The sequence below is a fragment of the Alligator sinensis genome, unplaced genomic scaffold (genome assembly GCF_000455745.1).
Source record: "Alligator sinensis unplaced genomic scaffold, ASM45574v1 scaffold153_1, whole genome shotgun sequence".
NCBI lineage: Eukaryota > Metazoa > Chordata > Crocodylia > Alligatoridae > Alligator > Alligator sinensis.
Window position 1 is genome coordinate 2,229,228 of NW_005842099.1, and position 18,413 is coordinate 2,247,640.

General features: G+C 40.0%; 1 protein-coding gene across 3 annotated transcripts in view; it reads right to left on the reverse strand.

Annotated features, from left to right (window-relative positions):
* PHACTR2 (phosphatase and actin regulator 2) overlaps positions 1-18,413 on the reverse strand; it is a 240,140-nt gene that overhangs the window by 28,417 nt on the left and 193,310 nt on the right. For 2 of the 3 annotated variants that reach the window (XM_006024244.3, XM_006024243.3), the window contains exons 5-8: positions 10,189-10,422; positions 4,921-5,464; positions 2,924-3,123; positions 1,467-1,623 (exon numbers count right to left, since the gene is read on the reverse strand). In XM_006024244.3, coding sequence (XP_006024306.1) covers positions 1,467-1,623; positions 2,924-3,123; positions 4,921-5,464; positions 10,189-10,422 — 1,135 coding nt within the window. The remainder of the gene's footprint in view (positions 1-1,466; positions 1,624-2,923; positions 3,124-4,920; positions 5,465-10,188; positions 10,423-18,413) is intronic. The other variant, XM_025204870.1, reaches the window with a different exon arrangement.

The window sequence follows — 18,413 nt, forward strand, 5'->3', positions numbered from 1 at the left end:
TTCCATTGGCTTTCACTGTGGGGCAGGAATCCGGTAAGGTGGTGCAGTTCACCGAGTTAATCAGATATTCATTACCCATCCCAAAATGCAGCCACCTCTGGAGCAGAACATGCCAGCTGTTACGTGGTACCAGCAACAAGAAGGAAGTATAGGACAGGAATAAAGAACAACTTGTCTTAAACTATGAAGACAATGTAGATAACTCCATTGTTAAGAAAAGAGACCCTTGAATTCCACATTTTCACTTAATGACTTAAATCAAATTATTTCACTGGCTCTTGAGTACACACACAAAGTGTTCACAGAGCTGGAAAAGCCAATTCCTCACCAACTCTTATTTTGTTCTTACAAAATGTTCTGTAATTGGAAAATGACAATTTGTCAACACTGCTACCTTTTTTTTTTTTGTGCAAAATTGCATTGTTTTTGATTAAACCTGCTTAAGCCTAGGAAGGGAGAGAAATGTCCACCCCCACCAACCAATGGCCAGTACTTAGCAAACTCACCCAGAATGCTGGAAACTCAGATCTGGAGCAGGCTGCTATCTCAGTGCTAAAAAGTCAGTCTCTTTTAGTTAGTATAAATAATTTAATATGCACTGGGGCAAAGAGAGAGTGACTTCATAACTCAGTGGCTAGGAAGCCTGGTTCAAATGCCTGATTGTAATGAATCCAGGCCTAGCTGGAGCTGATCAGGGCCCTGGCTGAGTCATCCCCAGAGTCCTCAGGAGGAGGCCCCATCCGCACTGCCCTATATAAACTCAGACCAGCCAGCAGAGAGTTGTCTGAACAAACAGACTGCCTGGCTGCATCTCCTGACCTGTCTTGTTCCTACCTAGAGATCCCACTTGAACCCTGCCTAGCCTTGACCCTGACCTAAGTTCCAGCCTGAACCTGTACCTCCCTCCTGCTTGGATCCTTGCCAGTATCTGTCACTGCTCCTGCTATTGTGCTGCTAGGTCCCTTTCTTGATTGTTGTGTTCCTGTCTTGCTTGTCTCCGAGTGCTCCCTCCTCTGGCTTTGACTTTGTGGCATGACCAAGAGTTTGTCTTGACTCTCATTTCATCATGACCTCTGGCTTCTTACTTTGGACTCAGACTGATATTCCGCTTGATCTCAGTGGCCCCTACTCTAGCATGTCTGCTTGACCCACTGCCCATGCGTCCACCCTAATGCTGATCTGGAGCAGAGACTAGAACCTAGTGCCTTAACCACTTTGCTATTGGCTATTCTGGGCTCTCTTTCTGTTTTTTTCACGAACATTTTCTAAAGGTTTACATTTGCTCCATGTACGAAAACAATCCAATGCTGAAACCTTGAATTTTTTTGCAAAATGAAAAGCTTGTTTTCCAGCCAGCTTGACCTAAAGTAACCTGCACCAAATATTGTGGCCCTCTTTAGGTTGTACGACAATGTTCTCGATTCTCTCCCCACCTTGCAAACCCACATTCAAATTGCAACTGATACCTTACTAGCTTCGTTCCAATCTGATGTCTGATTTCCTGCCTCTCCTCTTCAGATGTACGTTGCAAGATGTTTTTGTCTTCCAATTCTTTCTTAGATGGTCTGTTGCCAAGTTTGATAGCAAGAGTATCCCTACGACGGATTTTACTTGCCAAAGAGCCTGAGGGAAAAAGGAGGAGGGCAGGCTTAGTTCATTCATGCTCAGGTTACAGATGCAAACTCTCAGCAAGGACTTTTATACATCCCCATAGCAGCCTCTTTCCCCACATGCAGGAGAGGAATTTTAATTAACATCAGAAGAAAAATAGTTTCAGCACAGCTCATGATGATTGAAGGCCGAAGTACAAAAGAATAAACTAACAGCCAAGATGTTAGAAGGCAGTGAGCGAAAATACAAGCATTGCCTGTCATCTGTGAAGTGATTTGATAAAAATCTGAAATCTGATATATTACAGGTTGTTTTATTTGCTTTCAAACTCCATGCTTAGCAAATGCTTCTCCTTTAGCCTCAGACCCTTCAGTTTGATTCTCACCTTTTCCCTCACTCCCCCTTCTCATTTTTTAAACTTAATGCTACCTATCACTTGGCTTTTCATCTTCATAGCACTTTGAAAACATTAACTCATCTGTAATTAAAATCAAAGAGAATTTGTAAAAATTAGAGAACTTTGCATTTGCAAAGAAGAAAGTGCATTTAGTTACTATAAAGTACTCTAGATGGAAAACCCTGTGGACTGAAGTCATAGGTTTATCACAAAATGGGTGACAAATTAAAATGGTGGTGTAAGCTTCCTACCAATATGCTTCAACCAACTAGAGAAACAACCAAAGTTAGGAACAAGTGGGTATTGGCTCATTCAGTTTCCATATTTGTCTACCGATCCCCTGCCAAAGGGCACTAGATAAGTTACTTGACAGCCATATTTTATGACGTAGGCACCTCTAAGGCAAGTATGAGACTAAGACTACCACAGAATCACTTCACACAAGATGTACTGCTCTATGAATGTGTCAGGTTTCAGTTAATACAAACCTGATACATAGCTATACCAAAGACAGGGTGGTAAAGGACTTCAATCTCATTACAGCCCCCCTGGCTTACACAATATCCCTGTGGGAAACACTTTTCATGTGGTCTGTCTTGTCTAAAACCAGCAACCAAAAGGTTGAAATGCTCATACACCTGCCTTTCCTCTGCATTCAGACTAGTCAAGCTGACTATGGTGATATGATCAGCTCTCTCATTATCCCGAGGCAAGCTTCCTCAGATTTCAAAACTTTAATACACACATGCACATAGAGACTGTCCCTCTCTGCTAAGAGAAGTCCAAAGCTGAGGCGGAATTAATTGCTTTAAAAAACAGTTGACATAAGCTGTCTGCTGACTGATGGATTTTCTTTTGTCATTCTGATAAAGAGATTTTCTCTCCCCTATGCATCCCTACTTCAACTATTCTTACTTTCAGTACTTGCATTGTCATCATCGTCATCGTCGTCATCATCAGTGTAGAGTATTGGCCCATCGGAATCGGAGTCACTGGTGTGGTTCTCTTTGCCGCTATCGCTTTCTGGAGGGGCAACATTCTTGGAGGGCTCTTCTGGTGGTTCAGGACTTGTTAGGTTAGGAGTCTCCTCTTTTTGGTCTTCTTGGGTAACTGAACTGCAAATTCATAATAAAGATGCTGTAACATTAACCCAAACAAAAGGGCACAGCAGAGTGAGGCAGCCTGTACAAGCAAACATGACAATTCAGGCTAGATTATTCCAGCCCATAACTCTTCACAAAGAGGGATGCTGCAGTGCTTATGTAAACAAAACATTTTATGATTTAATCTCAGCCCTGCAGCAACAATAATATATAATATGCGCTAACAACTAACAAGAGAGGGAAGTAAAAGGGGATAGGGTGATGAGCTGGAATATGTTCTCTGACAGGTGTCAGGGTGGGCCAGTGTTTTAAAATATAATTACAATTCTCGGCTCGCACTTTATAACACCTGATATTTGTATAATTTACCAGGTTGAAAGATGCCAAAAGTCTATCAGCTAGGTCCAACTACTATAAATTGAGGTTTGCATGTAGATTCAGATATTGAACTGAGATTTTGTAGAGTTTGATTTGAACCAAAAATGTATTTTAAAACTTTTGTAATTCACTTTCATGTGACTCTTCTCATATCACCCTGTGGGACGTGAATGAAAGATCTACTTGCTGTTTTGTTGTCAATCAAGTGGTTGTGTTGAGTCAGGAAGCAACTAAGCAGTCAGGCTATAACAAATGACATTCTGGAGAACATTAAACATCATGAGTAAATGGAGCAGAGATGCTGGCAAAGGACACACTGTGCTTGCTTGTGCCTTTGAGACATTTTACTGTACTGGAGGTCCTCATGGGCTCATTAGCCATGGTGTGGCCGTCCCCTGTGCAAGATGCAAAAGGCATGGAGGAAGTGAAGCTTCCTGTGCCTTCTCTCCCACTTGCATACTGATGTTAGGTCAGCCACTACCTGGCCTATTATTTAATCAAGTGTTTGCCCATGACCTTTACTGTTGCTTACAACAAACCAGAAGCAACCTGGAGTCTCTTTAAATGTGGTTAAAAGATCTTAGTTCAATAGCAATTTTCTCCTTGAATAGGTCACAAAGGAATTGCAGCAGATCATTATCAAGGAGGTATGGAGAATGCAGTGGGTCATAATGAACAATCAATTACTGGTTTACTCTCAGGACTGAGAGTAAGAAATTCTTGATTTATCTTTCCAGCTGGGATGACTTGAACCACCTCTCTACACCTCCATTTTGCCATTTATAAAACTAGAATGTGAATACTTTGTTTCACAGCGGCTTTGTAGGAATTAACATTCATAAAGTGCGTTGAAGTGAAGGTGAAAAAGCATTAAATGGTACCATAGCTCAAAAAGCTTATGAGAACAAGTTTCTTTATTAAGCCTTCTAATAAGTTCTGCCTCTGGAAGACATGCCTTGAAATCACCTTGTCTCTAGTTGCCTTAGGGTTTAGTAGTGATGCCCAACCAGTGGAGTTTCTGGGTGCAGAATGGCAATTTAACTGACTTCATGGAGTCTCAGAAAACCTAATTCATGAAGTACTGTTTATTTTTTTCAGAAAGAGAGAAAAGAGGAAATTATTGTTATTACAAATGTTATTTAGTTTACAGTGGAAGAGTTTTACAGGAATATTTTTTTCCATGCATTTTGCCACATTATCATTTAGCCATGACAGAGATGTGGAAGTCTATAGCCAACTGAAGATGAATAAAAATGAAAAACTTAGTAAATACATTTTTGGATCTGTATTTTAGATCTATAAAGTTTGATTTGATTGGTAAGCAAAGGTACAGGTTCTGGACTGGGAGTGTTCCTTAGGTTATCTGAATAGTTTCACTATCCTTAACAATTAACATTTTCCAGAGTACTTAAAAAGGCAGTAAAGTCTTACCATTGTGCATCTTCACTAACATCAAGGCTGTTGTCTAGTGCTGTCCTGCTTACATTCTCATTCTCTGTTTCACATTCAGTCTGGAGAAGATGGTTAACATCTGAACCAGGGACAGAAAGGCCTGCTCTGGAACTAACTGGTATATCTTGCATATTGGAGGAGACTGTGGACTGACTGGCTAGAGTAGGAAGAGATGGGGGAGGAGGAGGAGCAGCGGTGGGAGGAGGAGGGACAATTAGCTTGATCCGCTGGTCAGTATCTTCAGCTTCAGAAATGATAAATGGAGGTTGCTTGGGCACAGAGTTTTCCACCTTTGTTTCTAAATTGTTGACTACTACATTTGAGGTGGACAAAACAGCCCCATCTGGTCCTGTTCGTGGGCCTGACTGTTTTGCAGGTTTTTTCTTGCCCTTAGCAGTCCCTGATGTGCCTGTTTTACTGGAAGTTGTCTCCTTTGAGGCTTTAGGATGAGATGATGTAGATGAAGGAGCTGGGGAAGAAGACGACTTGGAGGCTTGTATTTTTTTTCCATGAAAGGAACTAGCTAAAATGAAAAAGGACAGACATTTTACCACCACATCAATGCGGCATTTCACTTTGAAGCACAAGAAATGAATTTTGCAATGATATTTTTACCAATTAAATAACTGAACTTAGTATATCTAGAAGGACCCCTACTATGAAGCGACAAAGCATGAGTATTGGTGCACCAGCTTTAGAGATGGGAATATAGGAGCATTTGCCCAAAGGTCATGGAGGAGATCAATATCAGAGTTGAGCGCCTGACTTTGTTATTCTGTACCAACTGCTAAAATGTGTCTAGTCATAACCTGAAAAATCCAGCTGTTTTTAAAAAAATGCATTTATTGTCCTCACTAGAGAAATAACTATATCAGAGAAAAATTTCAAAGTACCTGAGTAGCTGAGGAGTCTGTCTTAAAAGTTACTTATGCAGGTAGAAGCATAAATAACTACTGGCTTCCAATAAAGCTTCAGTTTATAAGTGTCTAAGGGCCCCTCTAGATGTTCAGGTAAAGGCGTGATAGGATTTGATGTGCCACCCACACAATCACACCTCCTGCCACGCTACATTATCAGATCCAACCACATGTTACTGCTGGTGCAGAGGGAGCCTTAGACTGTGATTGCAAGCTCCCCCTGCACTAGCTAGTAGCAAGCTCCCATAGCTGCGAGCCCTGCAGCTTATCACGCTCACAGCTGGGGCAGTGCATGGAATGCTACTCCAGCTGTGAGATTCAGCAGCTGTGGGACTTGCAGCTGGGAAAGCATGTGGTTGGGAACCCCATCACCTGATGGGGCTCCCAACCATGGGAGAGCACCTGGGCACATGTTGAATTAATGGCATGATAAGAACAAGCCACTGATACCAGGCAGTGTTGTACTGATATACACTGTACCTGCTCTGTGCATACTATCTCCTGGACTGGGAATAACTTAGCTGGCTTAGTGCAAAGCTGAGAGGCAGGGCGTAATGGCACATCTGCAGCACTGCACCTAAGCAGCTACATTACTTCTGACTCAGGAGGTAACACACATGTGGAGAGGGTGTCCTATGCCTCAGAACCGCACTGATGGACACTGTACTGGGGCAGTAAAGACGTACTGTTAGAGTTTTGTCACTTAGGCACTTTATCATGTTATCGTAAGTTATTACTATGTCTGTGGACCAGGGTCCTAAGTCACAGCTGTTAAACATGTGGTACGTTCTGCTGTGGTCTTGTATGTCCACGAGCCAAGGATCAGTGGGCATTATTGGCATATACTCTGAGGAGAATAAACACTTATTGCCTGTCTAGCTCCAGTGGAAACTCTTGTGTCTCTCTTTTCCAAACAATGCCAGCTCCTAAAGAAAGCTAACAAATTTAGCCCTAAATGGTCTACAGCTAAAGATGACTTTTAAAAGTGACCTTTCTGATTATCTGTGTTTGCCAGACTATGAGAACCTCATCATTTCATTTTACATCACTGTCATATGAGTATCTACCAGTAGATGCACTTTATGGACATTACTTAATTCAGTTTTACTAGGTACATGTAAATTCTTCTCCCCTATATTAGACAGGGAAACTAAGGCACAGAGAAGCATGGTGTTTTTCACAAGTTTGTTTCACAGTTAATCAGTAGGCATTCCTATGCTGCAAGAGAGATGGGACTGCAGCATGTGTATGTGTCCCAAACCTAACTTTTCTCTTGTGAGCTTTGGTAATGACAGCAGTGAAGCTGTGTGGGGCAGGCTTCTGCCCAGGTTGCACATACCAGCCAGGAAACCATGGGAATCTGCTGGAATCCATGCTGCTGCATTTTCAACCTAAACTAACCAAAATTAAGTTAATTTGGGCATGCCAACATGTACTACACTCTGACTGCAGTATAGACACACCTGATATATTAACTGGGAGTTGTGGCCAAGAATTTTGATTCTCACTTTAAAAAAATATACAGTCAAATCCTTTCTATCAAAATATTGGCTAAGTCAAACACTTCTGCTATAATAAAAATGTATTAAAATCAAGAGTGTGAATGAAAGCATTGTAAGCATCACATATCAAACTTGGGGTTTAGTTTTCTGAGTAAAATAAAAGGTTAAAAATGTGTAATAAAAATCCATTCTACTTTTAAGTGTTTTTAAAAGGAGCAGATTATGCTGGGAACAAAAATACAGCTATTGACCAAATTTATTACCATGAAATAAGCTCATGATCTAAAAATAACTCTCATACATAGTTTGCTTCAGATCTTAAATAAGAAAATAATAATCAAGAATATTATGCTATTTTCTCCTCTAATACGTTATTTGGGATACTGGCACCTAGAAACTGGTGTGCTCTTCTATGCAGCTGAAAAAATCTCTAGCGTTTCATTTTATCACCTTGGGCAAATCACCTGCTCTCTTTTTAAGTCAACTATAAAATGCATTAATACGAACCTCCCTGAAACGCTGGTATTGCAAGTAAGCACTGTTTTATAGGCAACTAACTTACGAGTCAATTGAAGAAACATGTTTGAGACAAGCAGTGGGAGCCACACTAAAAACAGAGGATAGCTGCATCTTGCATTTTTTTTAGCAGAACAGTTTCTGTGAAGGTGAAGATGAAGGCTGCTTACAAAGGACTCAGTCCTTTAATGTGTTGAGCACTCTGGCCTTCTAACAAAGCACTAATGTACAGGCTTAACATCAACTAGCCTCAGGCTTAAAGTGAAGAACCCCAATATAATGTACATCAATCTATGATTATCACCAGCTCAACTTCTAAAGGTGTCTCCATTAAAAAAATGAAATTATCAAAACCTCTTTGGCCTTGAAATGAAGCTGGAAAACATGACAAAATGTCTTCTGAAGAGATCTCCCCCTGGGTCAGAAATATCAATTATTGTTGTTGTCAGTGCTGGTTGAAAAGTTTTCTGCCAAAACTTTTTCCATTGGAAAATTGTGTTTTCATTATTATTTCACCCACAAGTCCCTTCTTCCTGTGGAAAATTTTGTTTTGTGTAAAAAGCAACGTATTGCATGCAGAACCTGAAATATTACCATTTATAAATGCTTTGCTTTGACACCAGGTGAGAACTGTTGTTCTGTTGCTACACGTCCTCAATCCCCTTTATAGGCTGGGCTCCCTAGCTGGATGATACATTCTGTCATAACATGATGGGTAGGGATTTCCACAGTGTACTTCCTTATCATGGCAGCCCAGCCTATTGAGGACAATGGAAATGTAGGCAGTGAAACTACATGTCTCATGAAGCACCTTAGCAACACTTCCGTTTTTATGAAACAGAGTTTTTGCATGGGAAGTTTAGAAGAAAACTATTTCCCCCATTGTCAGATGTTTGTAATGTAAAATGTTACTTTCAACCAACTCCATTGGTAGCTTATGTATTGCCATACCTGGTGCCTTACCTTGACTATTATGTGCTAAACATTTTTAAATCCAGAACTATAAAAACCAGATCACCTAATATATCCACCAAATCTTAAAATAACATTGAGTGCCTAATGTCCAGCTAAATGATTGGTACAGTATGTATTAAAGACCAAATTTATCTCACTTATACCCAAAGCAATCCCAGTATTTCTATGGAGTTGCAGAAATGTTATTGAAGGCTGAAGCTGACCCAAGGAATAGCACTTGTCTTAAGCAAACTAGTGAATTTATTTGATGTTTTAATCCCCACCTTACCTAAATCCCCTGTGGGCTTTACCTTGTCAGTGTTCCCTCACCAAGAAGGAACTTAGTTTTCCACCTGGATGAGGAGTACAAGTAATACATTCAGGGTTATCACAATGTTTGTCCTTGCAATCAATTGATGTAGCAAGGACAGCTAATGTGAAGTTCGTGAATAGGATGTTTTTATGACATAGTCATTATTAAAACTTGAGCAGCTTAGTAGTACCTTCAGATAGTTTTCATGCTCTAAAAATCTGCCAACATTTGCAAGGTATGAACAGGAATGTATTAGGAGAGAAGAAATGGAGACAATGCATTGTGAGCTTTCGAGAGGACAGAAAATGCAAGTGCTGTAGGAGTGAGATTACTGTATCTACAAGTGAATCAGTTCTAAAGTCACTTGTGCTTTAGTTATATTCCAATAGTTTAAATTTTTATGATTCTATAATTTATGACCATTTAAATTCAAAGGATATTAGAGTCCTAGGCTTGACTGCTTATATTATCTCATTTAATGTCATTGTTATATTGCAGTTATTTGCCACTTAGCTGGCAGCACATATTTTCCATAGCCAAAGTATTCCGTATCTTAACAAACCATCAGTCAACTGAAGGAATAATTGGTCTTTTCCAATGAGCTAAAATTTATGCTACTGGCTAGAAGAAAGACTGCTTGAAGGTTTTTATGGTTTTAAATCCTGAGAGCTCATAGTCTCCTGTCAAATTTGATGGAATTGTAGCTATTTCCAGAAGAAATTTTATTTCCAAGAATAATTTTATCTTGGGGTGATCCACATGAATTTGGCCTTCCAGGTCATCTCCAGAATCTCCCCAACACCTCCCTGTATCCTTGGCTTGTAGTTGTACCATCACCATATGACCTTGCATATACATTTGTTAGACAGCAAAGTGATGAGTCCTCTTTAGGGGGAGCTTTTATACAGAAAAAACCATAAGCCCAGTGGAGCACCAGGTCACCCAACAGGGGCATGTCTATTAATGCATTACCATTCAAGCAAGGAACAATCAAAGCCAAGCATCCCCATGCACATGCACCCGGCACTGCCTGTGCAGTACTCACCAGCTTCTCGATTTGCACTGTGGCTTGTTGGCTTGGGAGGTGGGGCAGGGGGCTGTTTAGTAGGTGCCTTGACTTTTTTTTTAACATGAGATGCTTCATTATTCTTACGGCTTGTGGTAGTGGAAGCAGCAGTGACATTTTTTGGTGGTATCGGTGATTTTTTAGCTTTAGGCTTAGACTTAGGTGGTAGTGGAGCATGGGATGCCGGTGTTTCTGGACACTTATCTGTACTTTCTATAAACAAAGTGAACAGAAGCTAACTGATACAGACATATGCCAGGTACAATCAATGACAAGCTGGAGAGCAATAGCTACTTGGTTCAGCTTATCCTCTTGGGAATCAGAAGAGTGTCCCATATCTCTTACTTTATAACAAAGCAACAGCCCAGAGAAGTATGGCTCAATTGAATGCAGGACTCTCTCTCAGTTGCACTTATCCCCTGAGCTGTGCTGTCTTCTGAGGTTCACTGAGGACCTCACTAGTGCTGCCTGGCTTGGTAGCTGGAAACAGAGCTGGTATTAGAATTTAGAGACCACCATTTCCCCCTCAAGCAAAATCTCCTGGGTTCTTATCCCCACCGATGAAAGCAGCAGACCCCAAAGTTCAGTGTTTAAACCTATGAAATGGGAGATTTCTTCAGCCACAGTTACCCAAACTGACTATGGGTGAAATGTTCACCCATAGGTAGCCCACTATGCTGTGCCATGGCAGCCTTCATGGAAAAGACAACTTTATTTGGGTACCTTCTCTGACATATTTCTATTCTTCAGGCAGAACTGAAGCTAAACTAAACAGAATGTTATTTGGCAGGGCATTGCTCGCTCCCTCGTAAATGTACTTTAGCTATAATTGCAGATGCAGACAGCAGTGTCAAAAATCAATAATTCCTTAATCAATGTGGACTTTGTAGTCTACATAAAATTCTACACCATGTGGTTGCTATTCAATATCTAGCTGCTAGACAGATGGAAAACTTTATCTACTCCATCATACGAGCCCAGCACTCTTACAGCCCCAAGGTAAACTTTCTGACCTTTTTGAAAAGCGTTTTATGCAACAGTAAGGATAGCATCAACATCACAAGTGCATTGCTTGCCTGTCAGTGACAAGCATAATGTTGGGGAAAATATAGGAGCAAAGTGCAAGCTTAAAGTACCGCTAACAATAGCTACATTGGCATCACAATATCTGCCTTTACTTTCTGATAAAAATGTTACAGCCACACACTCTATGTATCAAGTGGCCATTCCTGGATCTTCTTGCCTTGCACCCCACTCTCTTACTTCACCTATAACATTAGTAGGTGCAAGACACACATGTGTATTAGATGACAGTTACAGTGCTTCATCTCTGTGCCATACACCCTCCTATCTCCACTCTTCCTTGGGAGGTGGATTAGATGATCTCCTGAGGTCCCTTCAAGCCCTACTTTTCTATTATTCTATCTCAGAATCAGAATTCCACCAACACAGGGGTCTATGGATAGTTAATTTGAGCCTAATGGTCACCTATAGTCATTTAAAGCAGCCTGGAAACTTACCTGGTTTTAGCCTATTTATATTGTTTACTTTTTTTGTTCTTTATCTCCAACCTAAGATTATGGAATTATGGATTTTAATGTCCTTACTCATATGATACTTCCAACAACTTTGTCATCTCTTAAATGGAGGGCTACCTTTGCTAATCAACCCGGGAGTTATCGCCCTCTCTCCTACTTCTTTCTCTAGAAACTCAGGGGGTCTCAAGAAGAGGAAGGATATATGCAAAAAGCTTTCCTTTCCTCTTCTATAGCAACAAGCATTTTTGTGTGCAAATCTAGGCATTACAACACTTATGCACTACCTCAAAACTCTCTTTAGCTTCCCTTTTTTGCCATTATTTTTGCTTTGGTGCAGAGAACAAAGGCATCAGGAGTGACCTGGAGAAAAATGAATAATAACCATTTATTTTAAGAAATAAGGTTGTGATAGTAGATTTGGATAATTCCCCCACACAATAGGAGGGAAAAGCCAGAGGAGAGATTTCAGTCCTATGGTTGCCTTGGTTAAATCAAGGATTTTTTATTAAACCAGCTGCTAAAGGAAAGGATCATCTACCCCAGCTCTGCAGAAATTAAATCTATTAATGAAGCATCTTGTGCTGTCCTCAGTATAGACATGCACAGATTGCTCTTCAGGTACAGGTACTAGTTAGCTTTTGGCAAGTTTATCAATTGATGTCCTCTGAGAAAAGGTGGTTAGCTGAAATGAAATGCGATCAACTTACAGACATTTCCAGACAAGCATGGTCCAGTAAGTCCCCAGTGCACAGGACAGACAATGCAGGTTTTTCTCAAATTGCCAGTACTTTAAAAGGTATATTACAGTACAAAGCAGATCTATGTTTGGGAACCTAGACCCAGATGCTCAGATGTAAGCAGACGGCTAACTCCTATTTAACTTTATTCCCATTCAGTTATTCACTGGGAGTTAGAAGCCTAAATAGGAGTTTGGCTTCTACATATTGAGGATCTGAGTTCAGCTACTCAGGGTGGATAAAAAAGCTATAAAAAACATGAAAAATGTGATTATCAGTTTAAATAAATTTACTTATTTAAATGACTTTTGTTTTAAATTAAATTAAAATTATTTTTTTAAAAGTAAGACTATTTAAAATAAATTTGGAATGGAGACCATCTGATTTAAGGCCCAAACATTCTATAATATATTAAAATTATTTAAATAATAATAATATTCAAGCAGAATGTATTTGTTCCTGAGGTATTAAAGAAAGTCTAACCACTGAACTGGTGGAAGTCATTGATGAAGCACATGGAAGAAGTTTGCTCAAGTCCTAAAACACTCAGTTGACTGCAGTAGCCCCCTCTGCAGGGGCAGATATTTTATTTTCCTCATTGCACATTATTCAACTAGTTTATTTCAATGACTAGTCCATTCAAAGTTGAGAAATGAGTCAGGGACTGAAAAAGCAGGAGAGCTTATCTTTCCTCTTCCAATATATGAACAGAAGTAAGGTCTGAGAAGAGAAGATCTATTACTTTTAAAATATAAGACATAATTGTAGGACATTGTAGGACATAATGACCTGAAACAATCAGCTCAGTTTGACTTGTTAATTAAACCTAATACTTCATTTGTTTAATAAATCAGCTAAGAATTAAATGCAAAACATGTTATATAAAAAGTAAATGTATTTAGCAAATTAAAGATATTTTTATTTAACTATGCATTTATCTAATACTAAAAAGCAATTTTAAAATGATGTTTTTGTGCATTTTAACTGAATTCCAGTTTTCATTCAAATGCATCCTGGCACAAGCATGACTAAATAAATTACTGATTAATGAATAGTAAACATATAAATGCATCATACATCTTATTCTAGCATGTATAAAATGTAAAGATTATGAATCTGAATATGTTCCTGTTAACATACGTAATTGCTTAATTAAATATGTACAGATGTAGTACATTTTCATGGTTAGGAAAAAGTAGGAAATATAGTGCTAAGTCTATATTAGTTGCAAATCAAGATACTTTAATGAGTATCAATCTTTCTTTAGTAAAATAACTAAAAGAGTAATACTGCAAAAAACCTCAAAAACCCAAAATTCATTCATGACTAGGTTCAGGGGTTTTTTTGCTTGCTGATTTAAATCAGGATTAAAAATGGTTATTTAAATCTTTTTGACTTAAATAAATCCTCCATGCCATAACTTGAGCATCATCTTGTACCAGAAGACTTCCTTAGGTCCTCGCATGGTGGTTATGCCTAAATCTTGCAGATTCTTTCTGCATAACATTTCTAAGTTGTGGCCTTTCTTGCCTATCCACACAGCTAAAATTCTCAGCCAGATCCAACTGCATCTGGATAACTGTGATAAATATCCTACCGGTGATATCACATGCAATAATTCCATGCTTATCTACTTTCAAAGCGGTACTGCAAAGATCATTTTACTAGGTTGGCACTTTGACCAAGTCACCCTTCTTGGCATTCCTCCACTGCCCTTCTCTACTGCATCAACTATAAATTTCTTGTCCTCAGCTCAAGGACCTTCACAGCCCCATGCCACCTATCATCTCTCGTTTGCTTGATGGCTGTTTTTTATCAGCCTATCATGCCATCTTCCATTACCCACTTCTTAAATTTTGAACAGCCACCTTAGTGCTTTTTCCATAGTTCACACTTAGGAGGAGCTTCCCGCAGACATCATACTTCTTCGCATTCCTCCTTAAGATCTTCCTTTGATATGAAGCCCACAGAAAATTGACAAAATTTGCTGAGAGCCCAGTCTATCCTGCTGACAAATTCTGCCTCATTGTCTCCATGTACTCTCCTGTTTGTCTGTATCCACCTGTGTTATACCTGCACTGTAAACTCTTTGAGGGTTTTTTTTCTGTTTGTACAAGGCATTATACAATGAAATCCTGATTCATGACTAGGATTTCTGAGTTCTATGGTAAGACAAATAATTGCTAATTTTAACAAGGCACCATGGTTTTCCTATAACTATGCTCCTGAACCACACTAAACCCTGTGACTGAGAGAGGCCGTAATGGATTCTGTATACAATTGTTTTGCAATTGCATTCCTCAGCATGATCCTCCTTGTAGATGGGTCCTTGGTCTTCATTCTGGCATCTCAGCTGAGACTGCCAACAGTAACTGCCAGCAGAGTTCATTCTTCCTCTTTATTTCCCCATGTTCATCTCCATGTTATCTCAGCATCAACGATGATGTGTGTAGGCAGGGTTGTTTTGTGTGTGCATGTGTGTGTGTGCACGTATGCATATTGTCTTTCCTGATTTGTACATCTATCCATCAGAAACTTGCCCAAGATGACTAGTTCCTTCTATGAAAGATCTCTAAGTGGCCATCAGAAGGGGACAACGTACTGACTACAGCCTAAATCCAGTATGGACCGCTGGGTGATCACTGTCCACTACATAATCCATTTATAAATTGCTCTTTTAAAAACAAACAAAAGCAAAACCAATGTTAATGCTTCACTTATGTTTAGCTCACTATTATGTTTATGTTTGTGGTGTATTTTCACGAGAGCTCAGGACCATAAGAACATAAGAACTGCCATACTGGGTCTGACCAAAGTCCTCCGCTTGCTTACAGCATTGCCTCTGACTGTTGCTCTGGCTTTCAGCAACCATAGGGGTGGCTAGATTTAAAAAAAAAAAAAATTCTTCTGCCTTCTAGACACTGAAACAATGGCCAAGTTTACAAAAATGCTTCACATTCAGGAGCTCTTGCTGACACATGCATGACCGGATTTAAGAGGATTTTCAACATTCTTTTTTTGAAAATCAGACTCCTTATCATAGGACCTACATGTTTCTGGGGCCTTTTTTAAAGGTGTGACTCAAATGGTGGGTGCTGAACTCTTCTGAAAATTGTGGCTGTAATTTTAGAAAACAATTCCCACCACATATTTGTATATTTAATGTTTTTCTTTTGCTTTTAATTGCTTCTGACATTTAACAATGAAAGACCTAGGCTTTGCTTCATCCACCACAGCATTATGCTATATAGTACTGGTTTTTCTTTATTACTATTTCTAGTGTTAGAGCAGTATAATAAGCTCAGGGAGAGAGAACCAGTTGAGCTATAATTCAGCCTGGGAGTCACTAACTACAATGTAATCACTTTCTGAAAGAAAAGTATAGCTCAGTGGGGTGACGCTATGGAAAATGAGTATTGAAAATAGCATATGACTTAGAATCTTATGGTAACCGCAGTTTGCTGAAAAACTGAAACTGTTCCAACAGGAAAGAATTTTTTTAGCCCACCTACATGCACTGCCTTAGTTAATCACTAAGGAACACAGGACACAAGCCTGCAAAGGGGTCAATAAGCCCACTTTCCTGTTGCCATAGGCAATCCTGTCATATAAGGTATTTAAAAAAAAATCAATGAAGCTTCGCCTTTAAATTTAGGGTTTTTTTTGTCTCCGTTATTTCTAGTGGAAGGTTTTTCCAGAAGCTTGCTCATCTGTTAGTTGGAAATGTTCTTTTAATTTCCAGTCTAAAATGTATTTATAGTCATTTCTTATCCATTTCTTCTTGTTCTGACATTGCCCTTTAAATAGCTCCTCACCCTCTTTATGCATTCATAGAGAGCACTTGTATCCACTCACAGCTCCTTTTTTGCTAGGCTGAACAAGCCCAGCTCTTCTAGTCTCCTCTCATATGATAGTCTCTCCATTCCCCTAATCATTCTCACTGCATCTGTCCTGGTTTGAAGTCACCTCCCTTGAACAAAGATGACCAGAAGTGCACATTTGTGGACCATCAGACTTATGCATCCCATGGTATTAGCAGCACTGTATGCAAGTGGCTTTCTTGAGGAGCGGAAGGAAGAGAAGAGAGGAGCAACATATGAATTAAAGCAATCCCATTAAAATGTTTTTGCAATGGTTTCAAGAAATAAATATTTCCAAAGAAATATACGCGGTATGTGGGTTGATAAGCATTCAAACACTGTTTTAAAAAAAGAACGTTTTAAATCACAGATAGCATATCTACAGCATCCTTCAGGTAAGTGGCCTAGTTTTAGAGTGCCTACTTCTATGGAACCTTTGGTATCTGACAGCACTTCTTTCAGGTTTCTATAGTCAACTGTAGTGTTTGGATAGGCATCCCGCAGATCAGCGAGTATAAGGGATGTTAAATCTGTCTACACCCTTAACTCTGAAATCACAATGAAATAACTTAAAAAAAAACATTGATAGCTGAAGAAGACAAGATCCTGATTCTGCAGCTGGATCTGTATAGGTGGAAGCTGAACCCACAAAAGGCCTTTCTAACGTCAATGTTGTTGTCACAGGGTAGCTGGCTGTTTAAAAGGACTTGGTACTATCTTCACCTGCCTCTCAGTTGGTGCTGAAAAAACAGGAATAAGGTGACACCTGGAAGATCGTATGGGAAATGATAACAGTTAGAAAATGGCTCCATTTAGCTGACGGCTACAGATCATAGCTAGGTTCCTTCACTGGTTTCTGAGCAGGGCAAAAGAAGTCCGCTTGCACGTGGCTCTCAGGTGCACAGCCTGCAGCGTAACAGTTCAGAAAGGTAGCTAAGAACACAGGGGAGAAGAGAGCCTTGCCAAGGCGCTTTCAAGCAGATGGCCCGCAAAGCACAGGAGAGAGCAGAGAGGCACCTACACAAGATGCAAGTGACAAAGGGGAAGGCATATGATTAATAGCAGGTGTTGAATAGTTTCATTTGGAATAAACAAACCCACCACTCTGTAGCAAAAGGGACTGGAAATGCATGGTTGGAGTGTATTCATTGGTGCATGAACCAGCGAGCTGGCTCGCTGAAACAGACGGTCATTACAGGGACACTAAGTGAATACAAGATTAAGTTAAAGAAGAGATGAGGATGGATAAACAAACTGGTGGGGCAGAAACGAGTGGTAACAATGAGCTACAATGAGGAGCTTCTGTTCGAGCTAAGAATAGAATTCTCCTTCAGAGACAAACCCACAGATCCTGTGACATCCAGCTGGAAACGACACAAATTGCTTCCTGCTCTGAGGGACATGAAAAAAAAACCCCTGACAGAACACACAGCATCGTTAAGTGGATTGGCTGTAAATGCTGAGGAACATTTCAGAAGCTTGCGCAGTTTCACAGCATCCCGAACAGTGTCTGGCTTCCTGCACTGCAATCATTTTTCTCAGCAGTAACAAATGTGGCTGGTTACCAGTAGGCAAAATGAAAGTTTGCAACCCTCATTCTCCATCAGTTGCTTGCTTAATGGGTATTTACAGTATTTCATTTCCTCCAGGCCAAGATAACAATGAAGTATGAAATTAACTATCAGAATCCGAAAGATTCAGGTTACTGGGAGAAAAAAATGGACTGAACCAGATTAGTACAGCAAAACCAGAGATCTCTAGCTGGCTGGTAGAGCTATGTGAAGCTTTGGTCACTGATTCAATTTGGAGAAGATTCAGCCCGATTCAGCAGCCAAATCTCCAAATCTGAATCGAATCAGGAGACCCATTAATCTCTCTGAATCGAATCAGAAAATTCCAATTCAATTCAGAGAGATTCGACAATTTGGGCATAAACACAACTTTATATATTTTTTCTACATACCTCAAGGTACCAGGTGGCTTGTGAATACTGAGATGGTGGGGCACATGGAGTGTCTGACTGGAGCCCAGGGGTGACTGGCACGTCCCGGGTTGGGGGCGGGGGGGGG